Consider the following 18,420-nt stretch of genomic DNA (forward strand, 5'->3'; position numbering starts at 1 on the left):
CTAGGCAAACACAGGTAAGAAGTTCAACTCAGGGACAGACGAAACGAAACTAAAGGAAGCACGAATGACATAAGAGACTCTCACAAGTTCTAGACCACGAGAAGATTCGGGAAGGTTGCTAGAAAAGTCGTCGTCGTCGTAGTAGTGGTTAATGTTTTGAGTCCCAGACTGTTCTGAAATGAGGAACAGCAGGATTACATGCTTAGTTTCCTTTTGAAACCAGTTCACCATTCTCCTGCACTCGCCGTCCACCTCTCGCCGAGGCAACACCTCCACCGCTGTTCCCGGCGGGACCAGCTCTCCACAGCAACCGCACCAGCCACGGGACGGGCCTGTCCTCCCCACCTCCGGGAGTGCCCCGGTCAGCCCACCAGGAGATGTAGGCCGTCCGCCCTTTCCATGGCCGACCGCCATTCCTCCGACACTACCTTGACCGGGGTTGTGCCCTACGTGTACACCAGGACTGGGCCTACCCTCCACGCTTCCACCTGCTGCTGTGGAGAGCTGGAGCGAGTCAGATGGGGGTTGAAGGCAGAGTTCGGGACTTCCATCTGAGCTTCGGCGCCCTTACCATCGGCGCCGTTCTGTCCATCGCTCTCTCGTCCCTCTCTGCCCTCGGTTAACATCAGAGTAGCCGGCCGCATACCATCACCGAGTCGTTTGGGGGTTCGACCTGAGCATGCCGGCGCCCTCTCCATCGGCGCCGCGCTGTCTACCGCCCTCCCCCTCGCCTCCTCGATCATCGGGTTGTTCCATCGCCGCCTCGTTCCCTTCCTCTGCCGCCCTTGCCCTGTCTGCACGTCGTTGTCCCTGCTTTGCTCCATTTTTGGAGCTATTTTCGCCTCTTTCTGTGACGGGCTCTTTTGTTTGCCCGTTACCCACCACGTTGGGGAGAATAACAACAACAACAACAACCATTCTCCTCTCGGCGGATAGGATTTCGCTGAAGGACCATCATATGACGAAACCGTTTAGCCATCCGGTTACATCGGTAACACCACATGGAGGTGTTTTTCTGAGGTACGTACCTGTCGAGAGCTTATTGACCTATAATATACGCAAATAAAAAGCTAACTTTTGTGGATTCCATTGAGCTGGACAATTTAGATTAGCCTTCATTAATTCTCTGCCACCTGAGGATCCTTCCTAGCCTGAAAAAATCGAATGGTAGCTGACTAACTATGAAAAATAGCTACGATTTGAGGTATAGGGGTAAAAGCTCGAAATAGTCACTGTGAAATTATCAAGGAAGTGTTGTTGTTTGCTGATGATACAGTATTGTTGAGTGAAGATGAATGGGAGTTGCAAGATTTGGTGAATGAATTTGGGACAGTGTGTAGGAGGAGGAAGCTGATAGTTAATGTAAACAAAAGTAAAGTTATGGTGTTTGAGAGGAATGAAGTCACAGTGTGTGCAGTGAGGTAGGACCTTTTTGACTTATCGGATCAAATGCATTGTGTATAGTTCATGACTGTTTACTTTGTATTTTTCGGTTGTTTCGTAAGATTTAGATTTAATCAATTGACAGTTTACCTAAGAATTGGATTCTCTCATCAAATTGTGCTGTAATAGATGCAGACTGTACTGTACCTGAAACTAAGGATGAAGCTATGAAGAAAAAAAAATGATTTCCACGAATGGTGAGGGAAAGACGTGTTAGAAGACAAGTGAGCAGACCGGCAGGTATGAAATGATCATAAAATCGCACTTGCTCGAACTATCACACTGACTCATGAATAAGGTAGACCACGTTTATTCAATATGGACGATGTGTAATGGCGTCGAAGTGGTGACTTGTGATACCATGGGGTGCGTGGGATTGCTGATCTTGTCTGGAAGGACAGTCAAATATGTCCCAAGGCGAGCACTTACTCGTTACTGAACAAAAAGAAACACAAAAAAACACATGCAAACAAAATTTCAAATACGTTCAGACAATAACACACACACACACACACACACACACACACACACACACACACACACACACACACACACACACACACACACACACACACACACACACACACACACACACACACACACACACACACACACACACACACACACACACACACACACACACACACACACACACACACACACACACACACACACACACACACACACACACACACACACACACACACACACACACACACACACACACACACACACACACACACACACACACACACACACACACACACACACACACACACACACACACACACACACACACACACACACACACACACACACACACACACACACACACACACACACACACACACACACACACACACACACACACACACACACACACACACACACACACACACACACACACACACACACACACACACACACACACACACACACACACACACACACACACACACACACACACACACACACACACACACACACACACACACACACACACACACACACACACACACACACACACACACACACACACACACACACACACACACACACACACACACACACACACACACACACACACACACACACACACACACACACACACACACACACACACACACACACACACACACACACACACACACACACACACACACACACACACACACACACACACACACACACACACACACACACACACACACACACACACACACACACACACACACACACACACACACACACACACACACACACACACACACACACACACACACACACACACACACACACACACACACACACACACACACACACACACACACACACACACACACACACACACACACACACACACACACACACACACACACACACACACACACACACACACACACACACACACACACACACACAAAAGGAACCTGGTTTTGACTCATATTTAAAAAACATTAGCTCACGTGTGACAAGGTCAACACCACGAGAAGATTCGGGAAGGTTGATAGAAAAGTCGTCGTAGTCGTAGTTGTGGTTAATGTTTTGAGTCCAAGACTGTTCTGAAATGAGGAACAGCAGGATTACATGCTTAGTTCCCTTTGAAACCAATTCACCCTTCTCCTCTCGGCGGATAGGATTTGGCTGAAGGACCATCATATGACGAAACCGTTTAGCCATCCGGTTACATCGGTAACACCACATGGAGGTGTTTTCTGAGGTACGTACCTCTCGAGAGGGTATTGACCTTTAATATACATAAATAAAAAGATAACTTTTGTGGATTCCATTGAGCTGAGGAGAAACTAATTTTACTGGATAATTTAGATTAGCCTTCATTAATTCTCTGCCACCTGAGGATCCTTCCTAGCCAGAATAAAATCGAATGGTAACTGACTAACTATGAAAAATAGCTACGATTTGAGGTATAGGGGTAAAAGCTCGAAATAGTTACTGTGTCAAATTATCAAGGAAGTGTTGTTGTTTGCTGATGATAGAGTATTGTTGAGTGAAGATGAATGGGAGTTGCAAGATTTTGTGAATGAATTTGGGACAGTGTGTAGGAGGAGGAAGCTGATAGTTAATGTCAACAAAGGTAAAGTTATGGTGTTTGAGAGGAATGAAGTCACAGAGTGTGCAGTGAGGTTGGATGGTGAGGATAAAAAGAATTTGAGTGCATTCAAGTACCTGGGTAGTGTGATGAGTAAGGATGGAACTTTGGGGGATGAAGTACGTGAAAGGATCGTGAAAGGGTACAACAAGGAAGGAAGGTTGTTGGTACACTGAAAGCAGTGATGAAAAATAGGCAGGTGAGTATGGAAGCTAAGAAGTCACCGCATGATGATATTGTGATCCCTACCCTGACGTATGGAACCCAGGAGTGAACCTTGCAAGAGGGGAACAAGTCAAGAGTGAGAGCAGTGGAAATGAGTTACTTGTGGAGTGACGTGGAGGGACAGGTTGATGAATGAAGAAGTGAAGGAACGTTGTGGGGTAGATGTGGATGTGGTTGAGAAGATTAGAAATACACTGAGGTGGTTCGGACATGTGGAGAGAATGGAGAATGAAAGACTGACAAAGACGGTGTATGTAGGTGAGGTGGAGGGAGGGAGAGGGAGGGAAAGATCGAGGATGAGGTGGAGGGATGTAGTTGAAAGGTATATGAGGGAGGGGTGTGTGTTTTTGGGGGAGGGAAGTCTAATGGAGGGTGACAGAGTGACTTGGAGGCATTTTGTCTGCTGGCACCCTTTGCGGGATTAGGGCGTTGGGCTATAGATAGATAGATAGATAGTGAACTGTCAGATTCACTTACACACCTTTATTGAAAAGTACAAGGAAAGTATGAAGGGAATAATACAAGTTGGAGACGTCACTCTGAGGCACCTCCAGAGAATGTAAACGAACTATGGACCTAAATTATGCGTTAATAAAACCCTTTCTTCTTTAGATTTATTTGAGAGACTTCGTTTACTCTAGAAATTACATTAGCTTTCGGTAATTTTTTGCCACCTGAAGATCTTTAAGTCTCTGAAGATAATGGTATGGTAGCCGAGTAAATATGAAAAATAGCCAAGATATTGAGGCGTACGGGTGAAAGCAAGAAATATTTAATATGTCCAACTATAATGGAAATGTGAACTGTCTGATTCACTTAGCAAGCTTTGCTGAAAAGTACAACTTATGTATCGGCTAACAATTACGTGAACCTTTTTGACTTATCGGATCAAATGCATTGTGTAAAGTTCATGACTACTTTGTATTTATCGGTTGTTTCGTAAGGCTTAGATTTAATCAATTGACAGTTTACCTAAGAATTGGATTCTCTCATCAAATTGTGCTGTAATAGATGCAGACTGTACTGTACCTGAAACTGAGGATGAAGCTATGAAGAAAAAATGATTTCCACGAATGGTGAGGGAAAGACGTTTTAGAAGACAAGTGAACAGACCGGCAGGTATGAAATGATTATAAAATCGCACTTCCTCGAACTATCACACTGACTCTTGAATAAGGTAGACCACGTATATTCAATATGGACGATGTGTAATTGCGTCGAAGTGATGACTTGTGATACCATGTGCTTGGGAATGCTGATCTTGTCTGGAAGGACAGTCAAATATGTCCCAAGGCGAGCACTTACTCGTTACTGAACAAAAAGAAACACAAAAACACACATGCAAACAAAAATTCAAACACACATTCAGACAATAACACAAACATACACACAGCACACACACACACACACACACACACACACACACACACACACACACACACACACACACACACACACACACACACACACACACACACACACCCACACACACACACACACACACACACACACACACACACACACACACACACACACACACACACACACACACACACACACACACACACACACACACACACACACACACACACACACACACACACACACACACACACACACACACACACACACACACACACACACACACACACACACACACACACACACACACACACACACACACACACACACACACACACACACACACACACACACACACACACACACACACACACACACACACACACACACACACACACACACACACACACACACACACACACACACACACACACACACACACACACACACACACACACACACACACACACACACACACACACACACACACACACACACACACACACACACACACACACACACACACACACACACACACACACACACACACACACACACACACACACACACACACACACACACACACACACACACACACACACACACACACACACACACACACACACACACACACACACACACACACACACACACACACACACACACACTCACACACACACACACACACACACACACACACACACACACACACACACACACACACACACACACACACACACACACACACACACACACACACAGCACACATACACACACACACACACACACACACACACACACACACACACACACACACAAAAGGAACCTGATTTTAACTCATATTTAAAAAACATTAACTCACGTGTGACAGGTATCTTACTATAATCACAAAAATCAATTGCAGAGCACACAACAAAGCTGTCTAAATTCATCCGTCAACTAACGACAGTACCAACCCCACTTACATAGGCAAACGCAGGTAAGAAGTTCAACTCAGGGACAGACGAAACGAAACTAAAGGAAGCACGAATGACACAAGAGACTCTCACAAGGTCAAGACCACGAGAAGATTCGGGAAGGTTGCTAGAAAAGTCGTCGTAGTCGTAGTAGTGGTTAATGTTTTGAGTCCCAGACTGTTCTGAAATGAGGAACAGCAGGATTACATGCTTAGTTTCCCTTTGAAACCAGTTCACCCTTCTCCTCTCGGCGGATAGGATTTGGCTGAATGACCATCATATGACCAAACCGTTTAGCCATCCGGTTACATCGGTAACACCACATGGAGGTGTTTTTCTGAGGTACGTACCTCTCGAGAGTGTATTGACCTATAATATAAGTAAATAAAAAGCTAACTTTTGTGGATTCCATTGAGCTGAGGAGAAACTTATTTTACTGGACAATTTAGATTAGCCTTCATTAATTCTCTGCCACCTGAGGATTATTCCTAGCCTGAATAAAATCGAATGGTAGCTGAGTAATTATGAAAAATAGCTATGATTTGAGGTATAGGGGTAAAAGCTCGAAATAGATACTGTGTCAAATCATCAAGGAAGTGTTGTTGTTTGCTGATGATATAGTATTGTTGAGTGAAGATTAATGGGAGTTGCAATGTTTGGTGAATGAATTTGGGACAGTGTGTAGGAGGAGGAAGCTGAAAGTTAATGTAAACCAAAGTAAAGTTATGGTGTTTGAGAGGAATGAAGTCACAGAGTGTGCAGAGGTTGGATGGTGAGGATATGGAGAATGTGAGTGCATTCAAGTACTTAGGTAGTGTTATGAGTAAGGATGGAACTTTGGGAGATGAAGTACGTGAAAGGGTACAACAGGGAAGGAAGGTTGTTGGTACATTGAAAGCAGTGATGAGAAATAGGGAGGTGAGAATGGAAGTTAAGAAGTCACCGCATGATGGTATTGTGATCCCTACCCTGACGTGTGGAAGCGAGGCGTGAACCTTGCAAGAGGGGAACAAGTGACGAGTGAGAGCAGTGGAAATGAGTTACTTGAGAGGAGCATGTGGAGTGATGTGGAGGGATAGGTTGACGAATGAAGAAGTGAAGGAACGTTGTGGGGTAGATGTGGATGTGGTTGAGAAGATTAGAAATACACTGAGGTGGTTTGGATATGTGGAGAGAATGGAGAATGTAAGACTGACTAAGAGGGTGTATATAGGTGAGGTGGAGGGAGTGAGAGGGAGGGAAAGACCGAGGATGAGGGTGAGGGATGGAGTTGAGACGTATATGAGGGAGGAGTGTGTGTGTTGAGGGGAGGGATGTCTAATGGCGGTTGACAGAGTGACTTAGAGGCGTTTTGTCTGCGACCACCCTTTGCGGGATTGGGGCGTCGGACTATAGATAGATAGATAGTGAACTGTCAGATTCACTTACACACATTTATTCAAAAGTACAAGGAAAGTTTCAACGGAATACCACAAGTTGGAGACGTCACTGTGAGGCACCTCTAGAGAATGTAAACGAATTATGTACCTAAATTATGCGTTAATAAAATCCTGTCTTCTTTAGATTCCATTGAGAGACTTCGTTTACTCTAGAAATTACATTAGCTTTCGGTAATTCTTTGCCACCTGAAGATATTTAATTCTCTGAAGATAATGGTATGGTAGCTGAGTAGATATGAAAAATAGCCAAGACATTGAGGCGTACGGGTGAAAGCAAGAAATATTTAATATGTACAACTATAATGTAAGTGTGAACTGTCTGATTCACTTAGGAAGCTTTGCTGAAAAGTACAACTTATGTATCGGCTAACAGTTACGTGAATCTTTTTGACTTATCGGATCAAATGCATTGTGTATAGTTCATGACTGTTAATTTGTATTTTTCGGTTGTTTCGTAAGGCTTATATTTAATCAATTGACAGTTTACCTAAGAATTGGATTCTCTCATCAAATTGTGCTGTAATAGATGCAAACTGTACTGTACCTGAAACAGAGGATGAAGCTATGAAGAAAAAAAAAAATGATTTCTACGAATGGTGAGGAAAAGACGTGTTAGAAGACAAGTGAGCAGACCGGCAGGTATGAAATGATCATAAAATCGCACTTGCTCTAATTATCACACTGACTTATGAATAAGGTAGATAACGTATATTCAATACGGACGATGTGTAATAGCGTCGAAGTGGTGACTTGTGATACGATGGGGTGCGTGGGATTGCTGATCTTGTCTGGAAGGACAGTCAAATATATCCCAAGGCGAGCACTTACTCGTTAATGAACAAAAAGAAACACAAAAACACACATGCAAACAAAAATTCAAACACACATTCAGACAATAACACGAACACACACACACACACTCACACAGACACACACACACACACACACACACACACACACACACACACACACACACACACACACAAGGAACCTGATTTTGACTTATATTTAAAAAACATTATCTCACATGTGACAGGTATCTTACTATATTCACAAAATCCAATTGCAGAGCACACCAACAAAGCGGTCTAAATCCATTCGTCAACTAACGACGGTACCAACCTCGCTTATATAGGCAAACGCAAGCAAGAAGTTCAACTCAGGGAGAGAAGAAACGAAACTAAAGGAAGCACGAATGACACAAGAGACTCTCACAAGGTCAAGACCACGAGAAGATTCGGGAAGGTTGCTAGAAAAGTCGTCGTAGTCGTAGTAGTGGTTAATGTTTTGAGTCCCAGACTGTTCTGAAATGAGGAACAGCAGGATTACATGCTTAGTTCCCTTTGAAACCAGTTCACAATTCTCCTCTCGGCGGATAGGATTTGGCTGAAGGACCATCATATGACGAAACCGTTTTGCCATCCGGTTACATCGGTAACACCACATTGAGGTGTTTTCTGAGATACGTACCTCTCGAGAGTGTATTGACCTATAATATACGTAAATAAAAAGCTAACTTTTGTGGATTCCATTGAGCTGAGGAGAAACTAATTTTACTGGACAATTTAGATTAGCCTTCATTAATTCTCTGCCACCTGAGGATCCTTCCTAGCCTGAATAAAATCGAATGGTAGCTGACTAACTATGAAAAATAGCTACGATTTGAGGTATAGGGGTAAAAGCTCGAAATAGTTACTGTGTCAAATTATCAAGGAAGTGTTGTTGTTTGCTGATGATAGAGTATTGTTGAGTGAAGATGAATGGGAGTTGCAAGATTTGGTGAATGAATTTGGGACAGTATGTAGGAGGAGGAGGGTGATAGTTAATGTAAACAAAAGTAAAGTTATGGTGTTTGAGAGGAATGAAGTCACAGAGTGTGCAGTGAGGTTGGATGGTGAGGATATGGAGAATTTGAGTGCATTCAAGTACTTGCGTAGTGTGATGAGTAAGGATGGAAATTTGAGGGATGATGTACGTGAAAGGTTACAACAGGGAAGGAAGGTTGTTGGTGCACTGAAAGCAGTGATGAGAAATAGGGAGGTGAGTATGGAAGTTAAGAAGTCACCGCATGATGGTATTGTGATCCCTACCCTGACGTATGGAAGCGAGGCGTGGACCTTGCAAGAGGGGAACAAGTCAAGAGTGAGAGCAGTGGAAATGAGTTACTTGTGGAGTGACGTGGAGGGACAGGTTGACGAATGAAGAAGTGAGGGAACGTTGTGGGGTACATGTGGATGTGGTTGAGAAGATTAGAAATACACTGAGGTGGTTTGGATATGTGGAGAGAATGGAGAATGAAAAACTGACAAAGAGGGTGTATGTAGGTGAGGTGGAGGCAGGGAGAGGGAGGGAATGACCCAGGACGAGGTGGAGGGATGGAGTTGAGAGGTATATGAGGGAGGGGTGTGTGTGTTGGGGGGAGGGATGTCTAATGGCGGGTGACAGAGTGACTTAGAGGCGTTTTGTCTGCGGCCACCTTTTGCGGGATTAGGGCGTCGGGCTATAGATAGATAGATAGATAGATAGTGAACTGTCAGATTCACTTACACACCTTTATTCAAAAGTCCAAGGAAAGTATCAACGGAATACATGACAGTATTGTGATACCAACTCTAACGTACGGAAGTGAAGCTTGGACATTGTTGGAAGGACACAAGTCAAGAGTGAGAGCAGTGGAAATGAGTTATTTAAGAGGAGCCTGTGGAGTCACGTGGAGAGACAGGCTGACGAATGAGGATATAAAGGAGCGTTGTGGTGTGGATGTGGATGTGATAGGAAGCGTTATGAGGAACACACTGAGGTAGTTTGGCCATGTGGAGAGGATGGAGGGTGAAAGACTGACGAATAGAGTGTATTTGAGTGAGGTGGAGGGGGAAAGAGGGAGAGGGAGGCCGAGGATGAGATGGAGGGATGGGGTGGAGAGGTATATGAGAGAGGGGTGTGTGAGTTGCGAGCAGGGCAGTGAAATGTCGGGGGACAGGGCGACTTGAAGGCGATTTGTTTGTGGCCACCCCAAACGGGATTGAGGCGTCTGGCAATAGATAGGTAGATAGATAGACCACAAGTTGGAGACGTCACTCTGAGGCACCTCTAGAGAATGTGAACGAACTATGGACCTAAATTATGCGTTAATAAAACCCTGTCTTCCTAAGATTCCATTGAGAGACTTCGTTTACTCTAGAAATTACATTAGCTTTCGGTAATTCTTTGCCACCTGAAGATCTTTAATTCTCTGAAGATAATGGTATGGTAGCTGAGTAAATATGAAAAATAGCCAAGACATTGAGGCGTACGGGTGAAAGCAAGAAATATTTAATATGTCCAACTATAATGGAAGTGTGAACTGTCTGATTCACTTAGGAAGCTTTCCTGAAAAGTACAACTTATGTATCGGCTAACAGTTACGTGAACCTTTTTGACTTATCGGATCAAATGCATTGTGTATAGTTCATGACTGTTTACTTTGTATTTTTCGGTTGTTTGGTAAGGCTTAGATTTAATCAATTGACAGTTTACCTAAGAATTGGATTCTCTCATCAAATTGTGCTGTAATAGATGCAGACTGTACTGTACCTGAAACTGAGGATGAATCTATGAAGAAAAAAAAAAAATGATTTCCACGAATGGTGAGGGAAAGACGTGTTAGAAGACAAGTGAGCAGACCGGTAGGTATGAAATGATCATAAAATCGCACTTGCTCGAACTATCACACTGACTCATGAATAAGGTAGATCACGTATATTCAATATGGACGATGTGTAATAGCGTCGAAGTGGTGACTTGTGATACCATGGGGTGCGTGGGATTGCTGATCTTGTCTGGAAGGACAGTCAAATATGTCCCAAGGCGAGCACTTACTCGTTAGTGAACAAAAAGAAACACAAAAACACACATGCAAACAAAAATTCAAACACACATTCAGACAATAACACGAACACACACACACACACACACACACACACACACACACACACACACAAGGAATCTGATTTTGACTCATATTTAAAAAACATTAACTCACGTGTGACAGGTATCTAACTATATTCACAAAATCCAATTGCAGAGCACACCAACAAAGCGGTCTAAGTCCATCCGTCAACTAACGATAATACCAACCCCGCTTATATAGGCAAACGCAAGCAAGAAGTTCAACTCAGGGAGAGAAGAAACGAAACTAAAGGAAGCACGAATGACACAAGAGACTCTCACAAGGTCAAGACCACGAGAAGATTCGGGAAGGTTGCTAGAAAAATCGTCGTAGTCGTAGTAGTGGTTAATGTTTTGAGTCCCAGACTGTTCTGAAATGAGGAACAGCAGGATTACATGCTTAGTTCCCTTTGAAACCAGTTCACCCTTCTCCTCTCGGCGGATAGGATATGGCTGGAGGACCATCATATGACGAAACCGTTTAGCCACGCGGTTACATCGGTAACACCAAATGGAGGTGTTTTCTGAGGTACGTACCTCTCGAGAGTGTATTAACCTATAATATACGTTAATTAAAAACTAACTTTTTGGATTCCATTGAGCTGAGGAGAAACTAATTTTACTGGACAATTTAGATTAGCCTTCATTAATTCTCTGAGGATCCTTCCCAGCCTGAATAAAATCGAATGGTAGCTAACTATGAAAAATAGCTACGATTTGAGGTATAGGGGTAAAAGCTCTAAATAGTTACTCTGTCAAATTATCAAGGAAGTGTTGTTGTTTGCTGATGACAGAGTATTGTTGAGTGAAGATGAATGGGAGTTGCAAGATTTGGTGAATGAATTTGTGACAGTGTGTAGGAGAAGGAAGCTGATAGTTAATGTAAACAAAAGTAAAGTTATGGTGTTTGAGAGGAATGAAGTCACACAGTGTGCAGTGAGGTTGGATGGTGAGGATATGGAGAATTTGAGTGCATTCAAGTACTTGGGTAGTGTGATGAGTAAGGATGGAAATTTGGGGGATGAAGTACGTGAAAGGTTACAACAGGGAAGGAAGGTTGTTGGTGCACTGAAAGCAGTGATGAAAAATAGGGAGGTGAGTATGGAAGTTAAGAAGTCACCGCATGATGGTATTGTGATCCCTACCCTGAAGTATGGAAGCGAGGCGTGGACCTTGCAAGAGGGGAACAAGTCAAGAGTGAAAGCAGTGGAAAAGAGTTACTTGTGGAGTGACGTGGAGGGACAGGTTGACGAATGAAGAAGTGAAGGAACGTTGTGGGGTAGATGTGGATGTGGTTGAGAAGATTAGAAATACACTGAGGTGGTTTGGATATGTGGAGAGAATGGAGAATGAAAGACTGCCTAAGAGGGTGTATGTAGGTGAAGTGGAGGCAGGGAGAGGGAGTGAAAGACCGAGGATGAGGTGGAGGGATAAAGTTGAGAGGTATATGAGGGAGGGGTGTGTGTGTTGGGGGGAGGGATGTCTAATGGCGGGTGACAGAGTGACTTAGAGGCGTTTTGTCTGCGGCCACCCTTTGCGGGATTAGGGCGTCGGGCTATAGATAGATAGATAGATAGATAGTGAACTGTCAGATTCACTTACACACTTTTATTCAAAAGTACAAGGAAAGTATCAACGGAATACATGACAGTATTGTGATACCAACTCTAACGTACGGAAGTGAAGCTTGGACATTGTTGGAAGGACACACGTCAAGAGTGAGAGCAGTGGAAATGAGTTATTTAAGAGGAGCCTGTGGAGTCACGTGGAGAGACAGGCTGACGAATGAGGATATAAAGGAGCGTTGTGGTGTGGATGTGGATGTGATAGGAAGCGTTATGAGGAACACACTGAGGTGGTTTGGCCATGTGGAGAGGATGGAGGGTGAAAGACTGACGAATAGAGTGTATGTGAGTGAGGTGGAGGGGGGAAGAGGGAGAGGGAGGCCGAGGGTGAGATGGAGGGATGGGGTGGAGAGGTATATGAGAGAGGGGTGTGTGAGTTGCGAGCAGGGCAGTGAAATGGCTGGGGACAGGGCGACTTGGAGGCGATTTGTTTGTGGCCACCCCAAACGGGATTGAGGTGTCTGGCAATAGATAGATAGACCACAAGTTGGAGACGTCACTCTGAGGCACCTCTAGAGAATGTGAACGAACTATGAACCTAAATTATGCGTTAATAAAACCCTGTCTTCCTAAGATTCCATTGAGAGACTTCGTTTACTCTAGAAATTACATTAGCTTTCGGTAATTCTTTGCCACCTGAAGATCTTTAATTCTCTGAAGATAATGGTATGGTAGCTGAGTAAATATGAAAAATAACCAAGACATTGAGGCGTACGGGTGAAAGCAAGAAATATTTAATATGTCCTACTATAATGGAAGTGTGAACTGTCTGATTCACTTAGGAAGCTTTGCTGAAAAGTAAAACTTATGTATCGGCTAACAGTTACGTGAACCTTTTTGACTTATCGGATCAAATGCATTGTGTATAGTTCATGACTGTTTACTTTGTATTTTTCGGTTGTTTGGTAAGGCTTAGATTTAATCAATTGACAGTTTACCTAAGAATTGGATTCTCTCATCAAATTGTGCTGTAATAGATGCAGACTGTACTGTACCTGAAACTGAGGATGAAGCTTTGAAGAAAAAAAAATGATTTCCACGAATGGTGAGGGAAAGACGTGTTAGAAGACAAGTGAGCAGACCGGCAGGTATGAAATGATCATAAAATCGCACATGCTCGAACTATCACACTGACTCATGAATAAGGTAGACCACGTATATTCAATATGGACGATGTGTAATAGCGTCGAAGTGGTGACTTGTGATACCATGGGGTGCGTGGGATTGCTGATCTTGTCTGGAAGGACAGTCAAATATGTCATAAGGCGAGCACTTACTCGTTAGTGAACAAAAAGAAACACAAAAACACACATGTAAACAAAAAGTAAAACACACATTCAGACAATAACACGAACACACACACACACACACACACACACACACACACACACACACACACACACACACACACACACACACACACACACACACACACACACACACACACACACACACACACACACACACACACACACACACACACACACACACACACACACACACACACACACACACACACACACACACACACACACACACACACACACACACACACACACACACACACACACACACACACACACACACACACACACACACACACACACACACACACACACACACACACACACACACACACACACACACACACACACACACACACACACACACACACACACACACACACACACACACACACACACACACACACACACACACACACACACACACACACACACACACACACACACACACACACACACACACACACACACACACACACACACACACACACACACACACACACACACACACACACACACACACACACACACACACACACACACACACACACACACACACACACACACACACACACACACACACACACACACACACACACACACACACACACACACACACACACACACACACACACACACACACACACACACACACACACACACACACACACACACACACACACACACACACACACACACACACACATACACACACACACACACACACACACACACACACACACACACACACACACACACACACACACACACACACACACACACACACACACACACACACACACACACACACACACACACACACACACACACACACACACACAAAGAAACCTGATTTTGACTCATATTTAAAAAACATTAACTCACGTGTGACATGTATCTTACTATATTCACAAAATCCAATTGCAGAGCACACCAACAAAGCGATCTAAGTCCATCCGTCAACTAACGACAGTAACAACCCCGCTTATATAAGCAAAGGCAAGCAAGAAGTTCAACTCAGGGAGAGAAGAAACGAAACTAAAGGAAGCACGAATGACACAACAGACTTTCACAAGGTCAAGACCACGAGAAGATTTGGGAAGGTTGATAGAAAAGTCGTCGTAGTCGTAGCAGTGGTTAATGTTTTGAGTCCCAGACTGTTCTGAAATGAGGAACAGCAGGATTACATGCTTAGTTCCCTTTGAAACCAGTTCACCCTTCTCCTCTCGGCGGATAGGATTTGGCTGAAGGACAATCATATGACGAAACCGTTTAGCCATGCTTGTTTGTGTAATATTCTCCCCACAACATGGTGGGGAACGGGCAAACAAAGAGCCCGTCACGGGAAAAACCAATAAAAAAGCAGAGAAAACGACGAGAAAAAAAAAAAAAAAAAAAAAAGTAAAGCAGAGACGGCAGCCAGAATAAAGACGAGGCAAGGGCGGCAAACAGGCAAGGTGCAACTGCAGAGGATGGAAGTGGGCAGTGACTGATGGAAAGGAGCAGGATTACGAAAGCAGTCTGACTGCGATGTAGTGGACCAATGCAGCTCTAGGTGGATCAAACTCGACGCCCTCACGGATCACGGCTTCCTGAGATGGAGAAAGGGAGTTGGAAAGATACGCCTCACGGAAATCCTTGTACAATTGCCGATAGACATGTGGCAATGTGTCTTGGTCATTAATAGGATCCGTGAGGTCGTATAAAAGTTCTTCTAAGTCCGTATCCGTGCGGGCGTCGAGTGTAGCGATGTCAGAAAGGGGCGGTAGAAGAGCCTCGAGGCGGCGTGCGACAGTTGAGGGGTCAGCCTTGTCCTTCCCCCCTTTCTTCTTCGATTTTTTCCTCTTCTCCTTAGGTGGAGGGGGAGAAGAGGGGCGAGCAATGGCAGCAGGCGGTGGTGGAGGAGGAAGAGGAAGAGGCACCTCCTCTTCGTCAGGAGCAGATGGAGAAGTCAAGGAGGGCGGCTCTGCCTCGTCCAGATGGACGGAAGGGACGGGAGAAGAGACACGCTCCCCCTCAGCTCCTGACGAAGGGAGGTGAACCTCCACGACTCTCTCCATGCTCTAGTTCCATGGCCTGTATCGGTTCCGGGTCGGTAAGGAGTGGTTCGGTAGTGGTGGTGCCAGTCGCCCTGTTGAGAGGGGCATCCAGCCTCAGCCGTTTCCGCGGTGTTGTGTGGGGAGGTGGAGGCTGCGGCCGCCGGGCCTGACGCTCCTGACGAGGGGGGTGACGAGGATCGCGGGTGAAGCTCCGGGGAATAGTAAGGCGTGGAAGGCCGTTCTCCTTAAAGATTTGAGGAAGAACAGCCAGAACCGCCTTACTACCCCCACTAAAAGCTTCAGCCGTCGCGATACACATCGCAACGAGTGTGTTAGTATCGCCAGAACTCCCAGGACCCCTAGGCTGGCGTCTCGGGGCCGGGGGGCGGCGCCGTGCATGAGCAGAGCCCTGCACGGCAACATCACCCGGTCCAGTGACATCCGTAGCCTCGGGACCCTTGGCAGCCTGAACGATACGAAACTCCACTGTCTCCCCATCGCCAAGAGAGCGCTGGAAAAACCGTGGATTAGGTACAGCGATCCCAGAGACGTGGACGAATACATCAGAGCCAGTATCCTGGCGCCTGATGAACCCGTAACACGCTCTCACGTTGTACCACTTCACGGTTCCCCGGATGGTAGAGGCTCCTGACGGCTCGGATCTGCTACTGGGTGCCCCCCTCAACGGGTCGAAGGCGTGAGCAGGTGAAGCAGGTGTCTCGGTCGGCTCGGGCATAGTGGCGACTGGCCAGGCAAAGCAGAGTGGAATTTAGCCATGCGGTTACATCGGTAACACCACATGGAGGTGTTTTCTGAGATACGTACCTCTCGAGAGAGTATGGACCTATAATATACGTAAATAAAAAGCTAACTTTTGTGGATTCCATTGAGCTGAGGAGAAACTAATTTTACTGGACAATTTAGATTAGCCTTCATTAATTCTCTAAGGATCCTTCCTAGCCTGAATAAAATCGAATGGTAGCTAACTATGAAAAATAGCTACGATTTGAGGTATAGGGGTAAAAGCTCGAAATAGTTACAGTGTCAAATTATCAAGGAAGTGTTGTTGTTTGCTGATGATAGAGTATTGTTGAGTGAAGATGAATGGGAGTTGCAAGATTTGGTGAATGAATTTGGGACAGTGTGTAGGAGGAGGAAGGTGATAGTTAATGTAAACAAAAGTAAAGTTATGGTGTTTGAGAGGAATGAAGTCACAGAGTGTGCAGTGAGGTTGGATGGTGAGGATATGGAGAATTTAAGTGCATTCAAGTACTTGGGTAGTGTGATGAGTAAGGATGGAACTTTGGGGGATGAAGTACGTGAAAGGGTCGTGAAAGGGTACAACAGGGAAGGAAGTTTGTTGGTACACTGAAAGCAGTGATGAAAAAAATAGGGAGGTGAGTATGGAAATTAAGAAGTCACCGCATGATGGTATTGTGATCCCTACCCTGACGTATGGAAGCATGGCGTGAACCTTGCAAGAGGGGAACAAGTCAAGAGTGAGAGCAGTGGAAATGAGTTACTTGTGGAGTGACGTGGAGGGACAAGTTGACGAATGAAGAAGTGAGGGAACGTTGTGGGGTAGATGTGGATGTGGTTGAGAAGATTAGAAATACACTGAGGTGGTTCGGACATGTGGAGAGAATGGAGAATGAAAGACTGACAAAGAGGGTGTATGTAGGTGAGGTGGAGGGAGGGAGAGGGAGGGAAAGACCGAGGATGAGGTGGAGGGATGGAGTTGAGAGGTATATGAGGGAGGGGTGTGTGTGTTGGGGGGAGGGATGTCTAACGGCGGGTGACAGAGTGACTTGGAGGCGTTTTGTCTCCGGCCAGCCTTTGCGGGATTAGGGCGTCGGGGTATAGATAGATAGTGAACTGTCAGATTCACTTACACACCTTTATTCAAAAGTACAAGGAAAGTATCAACGGAATACCACAAGTTGGAGACGTCACTCTGAGGCACCTCTAGAGAATGTAAACGAACTATGGA

General features: G+C 45.0%; 1 protein-coding gene across 1 annotated transcript; it reads right to left on the reverse strand.

Moving 5' to 3' along the window:
• Window positions 1-1,756: 1,756 nt before the first annotated feature.
• LOC145412176 (Y-box-binding protein 2-like) lies at window positions 1,757-17,166 on the reverse strand. The gene is made up of 3 exons (XM_080282109.1): window positions 16,779-17,166; window positions 2,910-3,005; window positions 1,757-1,878 (listed from the first exon to the last, which is right to left on the reverse strand). Exons 1-3 carry the CDS (start codon window positions 17,164-17,166, stop codon window positions 1,757-1,759), a joined length of 606 nt encoding a protein of 201 aa, XP_080138235.1.
• Between the last annotated feature and the right edge of the window lie 1,254 nt (window positions 17,167-18,420).

This window comes from Coenobita brevimanus, chromosome 92 (genome assembly GCF_032717465.1).
Source record: "Coenobita brevimanus isolate Jiangsu-jjx chromosome 92, ASM3271746v2, whole genome shotgun sequence".
Classification (NCBI taxonomy): Eukaryota; Metazoa; Arthropoda; class Malacostraca; order Decapoda; family Coenobitidae; genus Coenobita; species Coenobita brevimanus.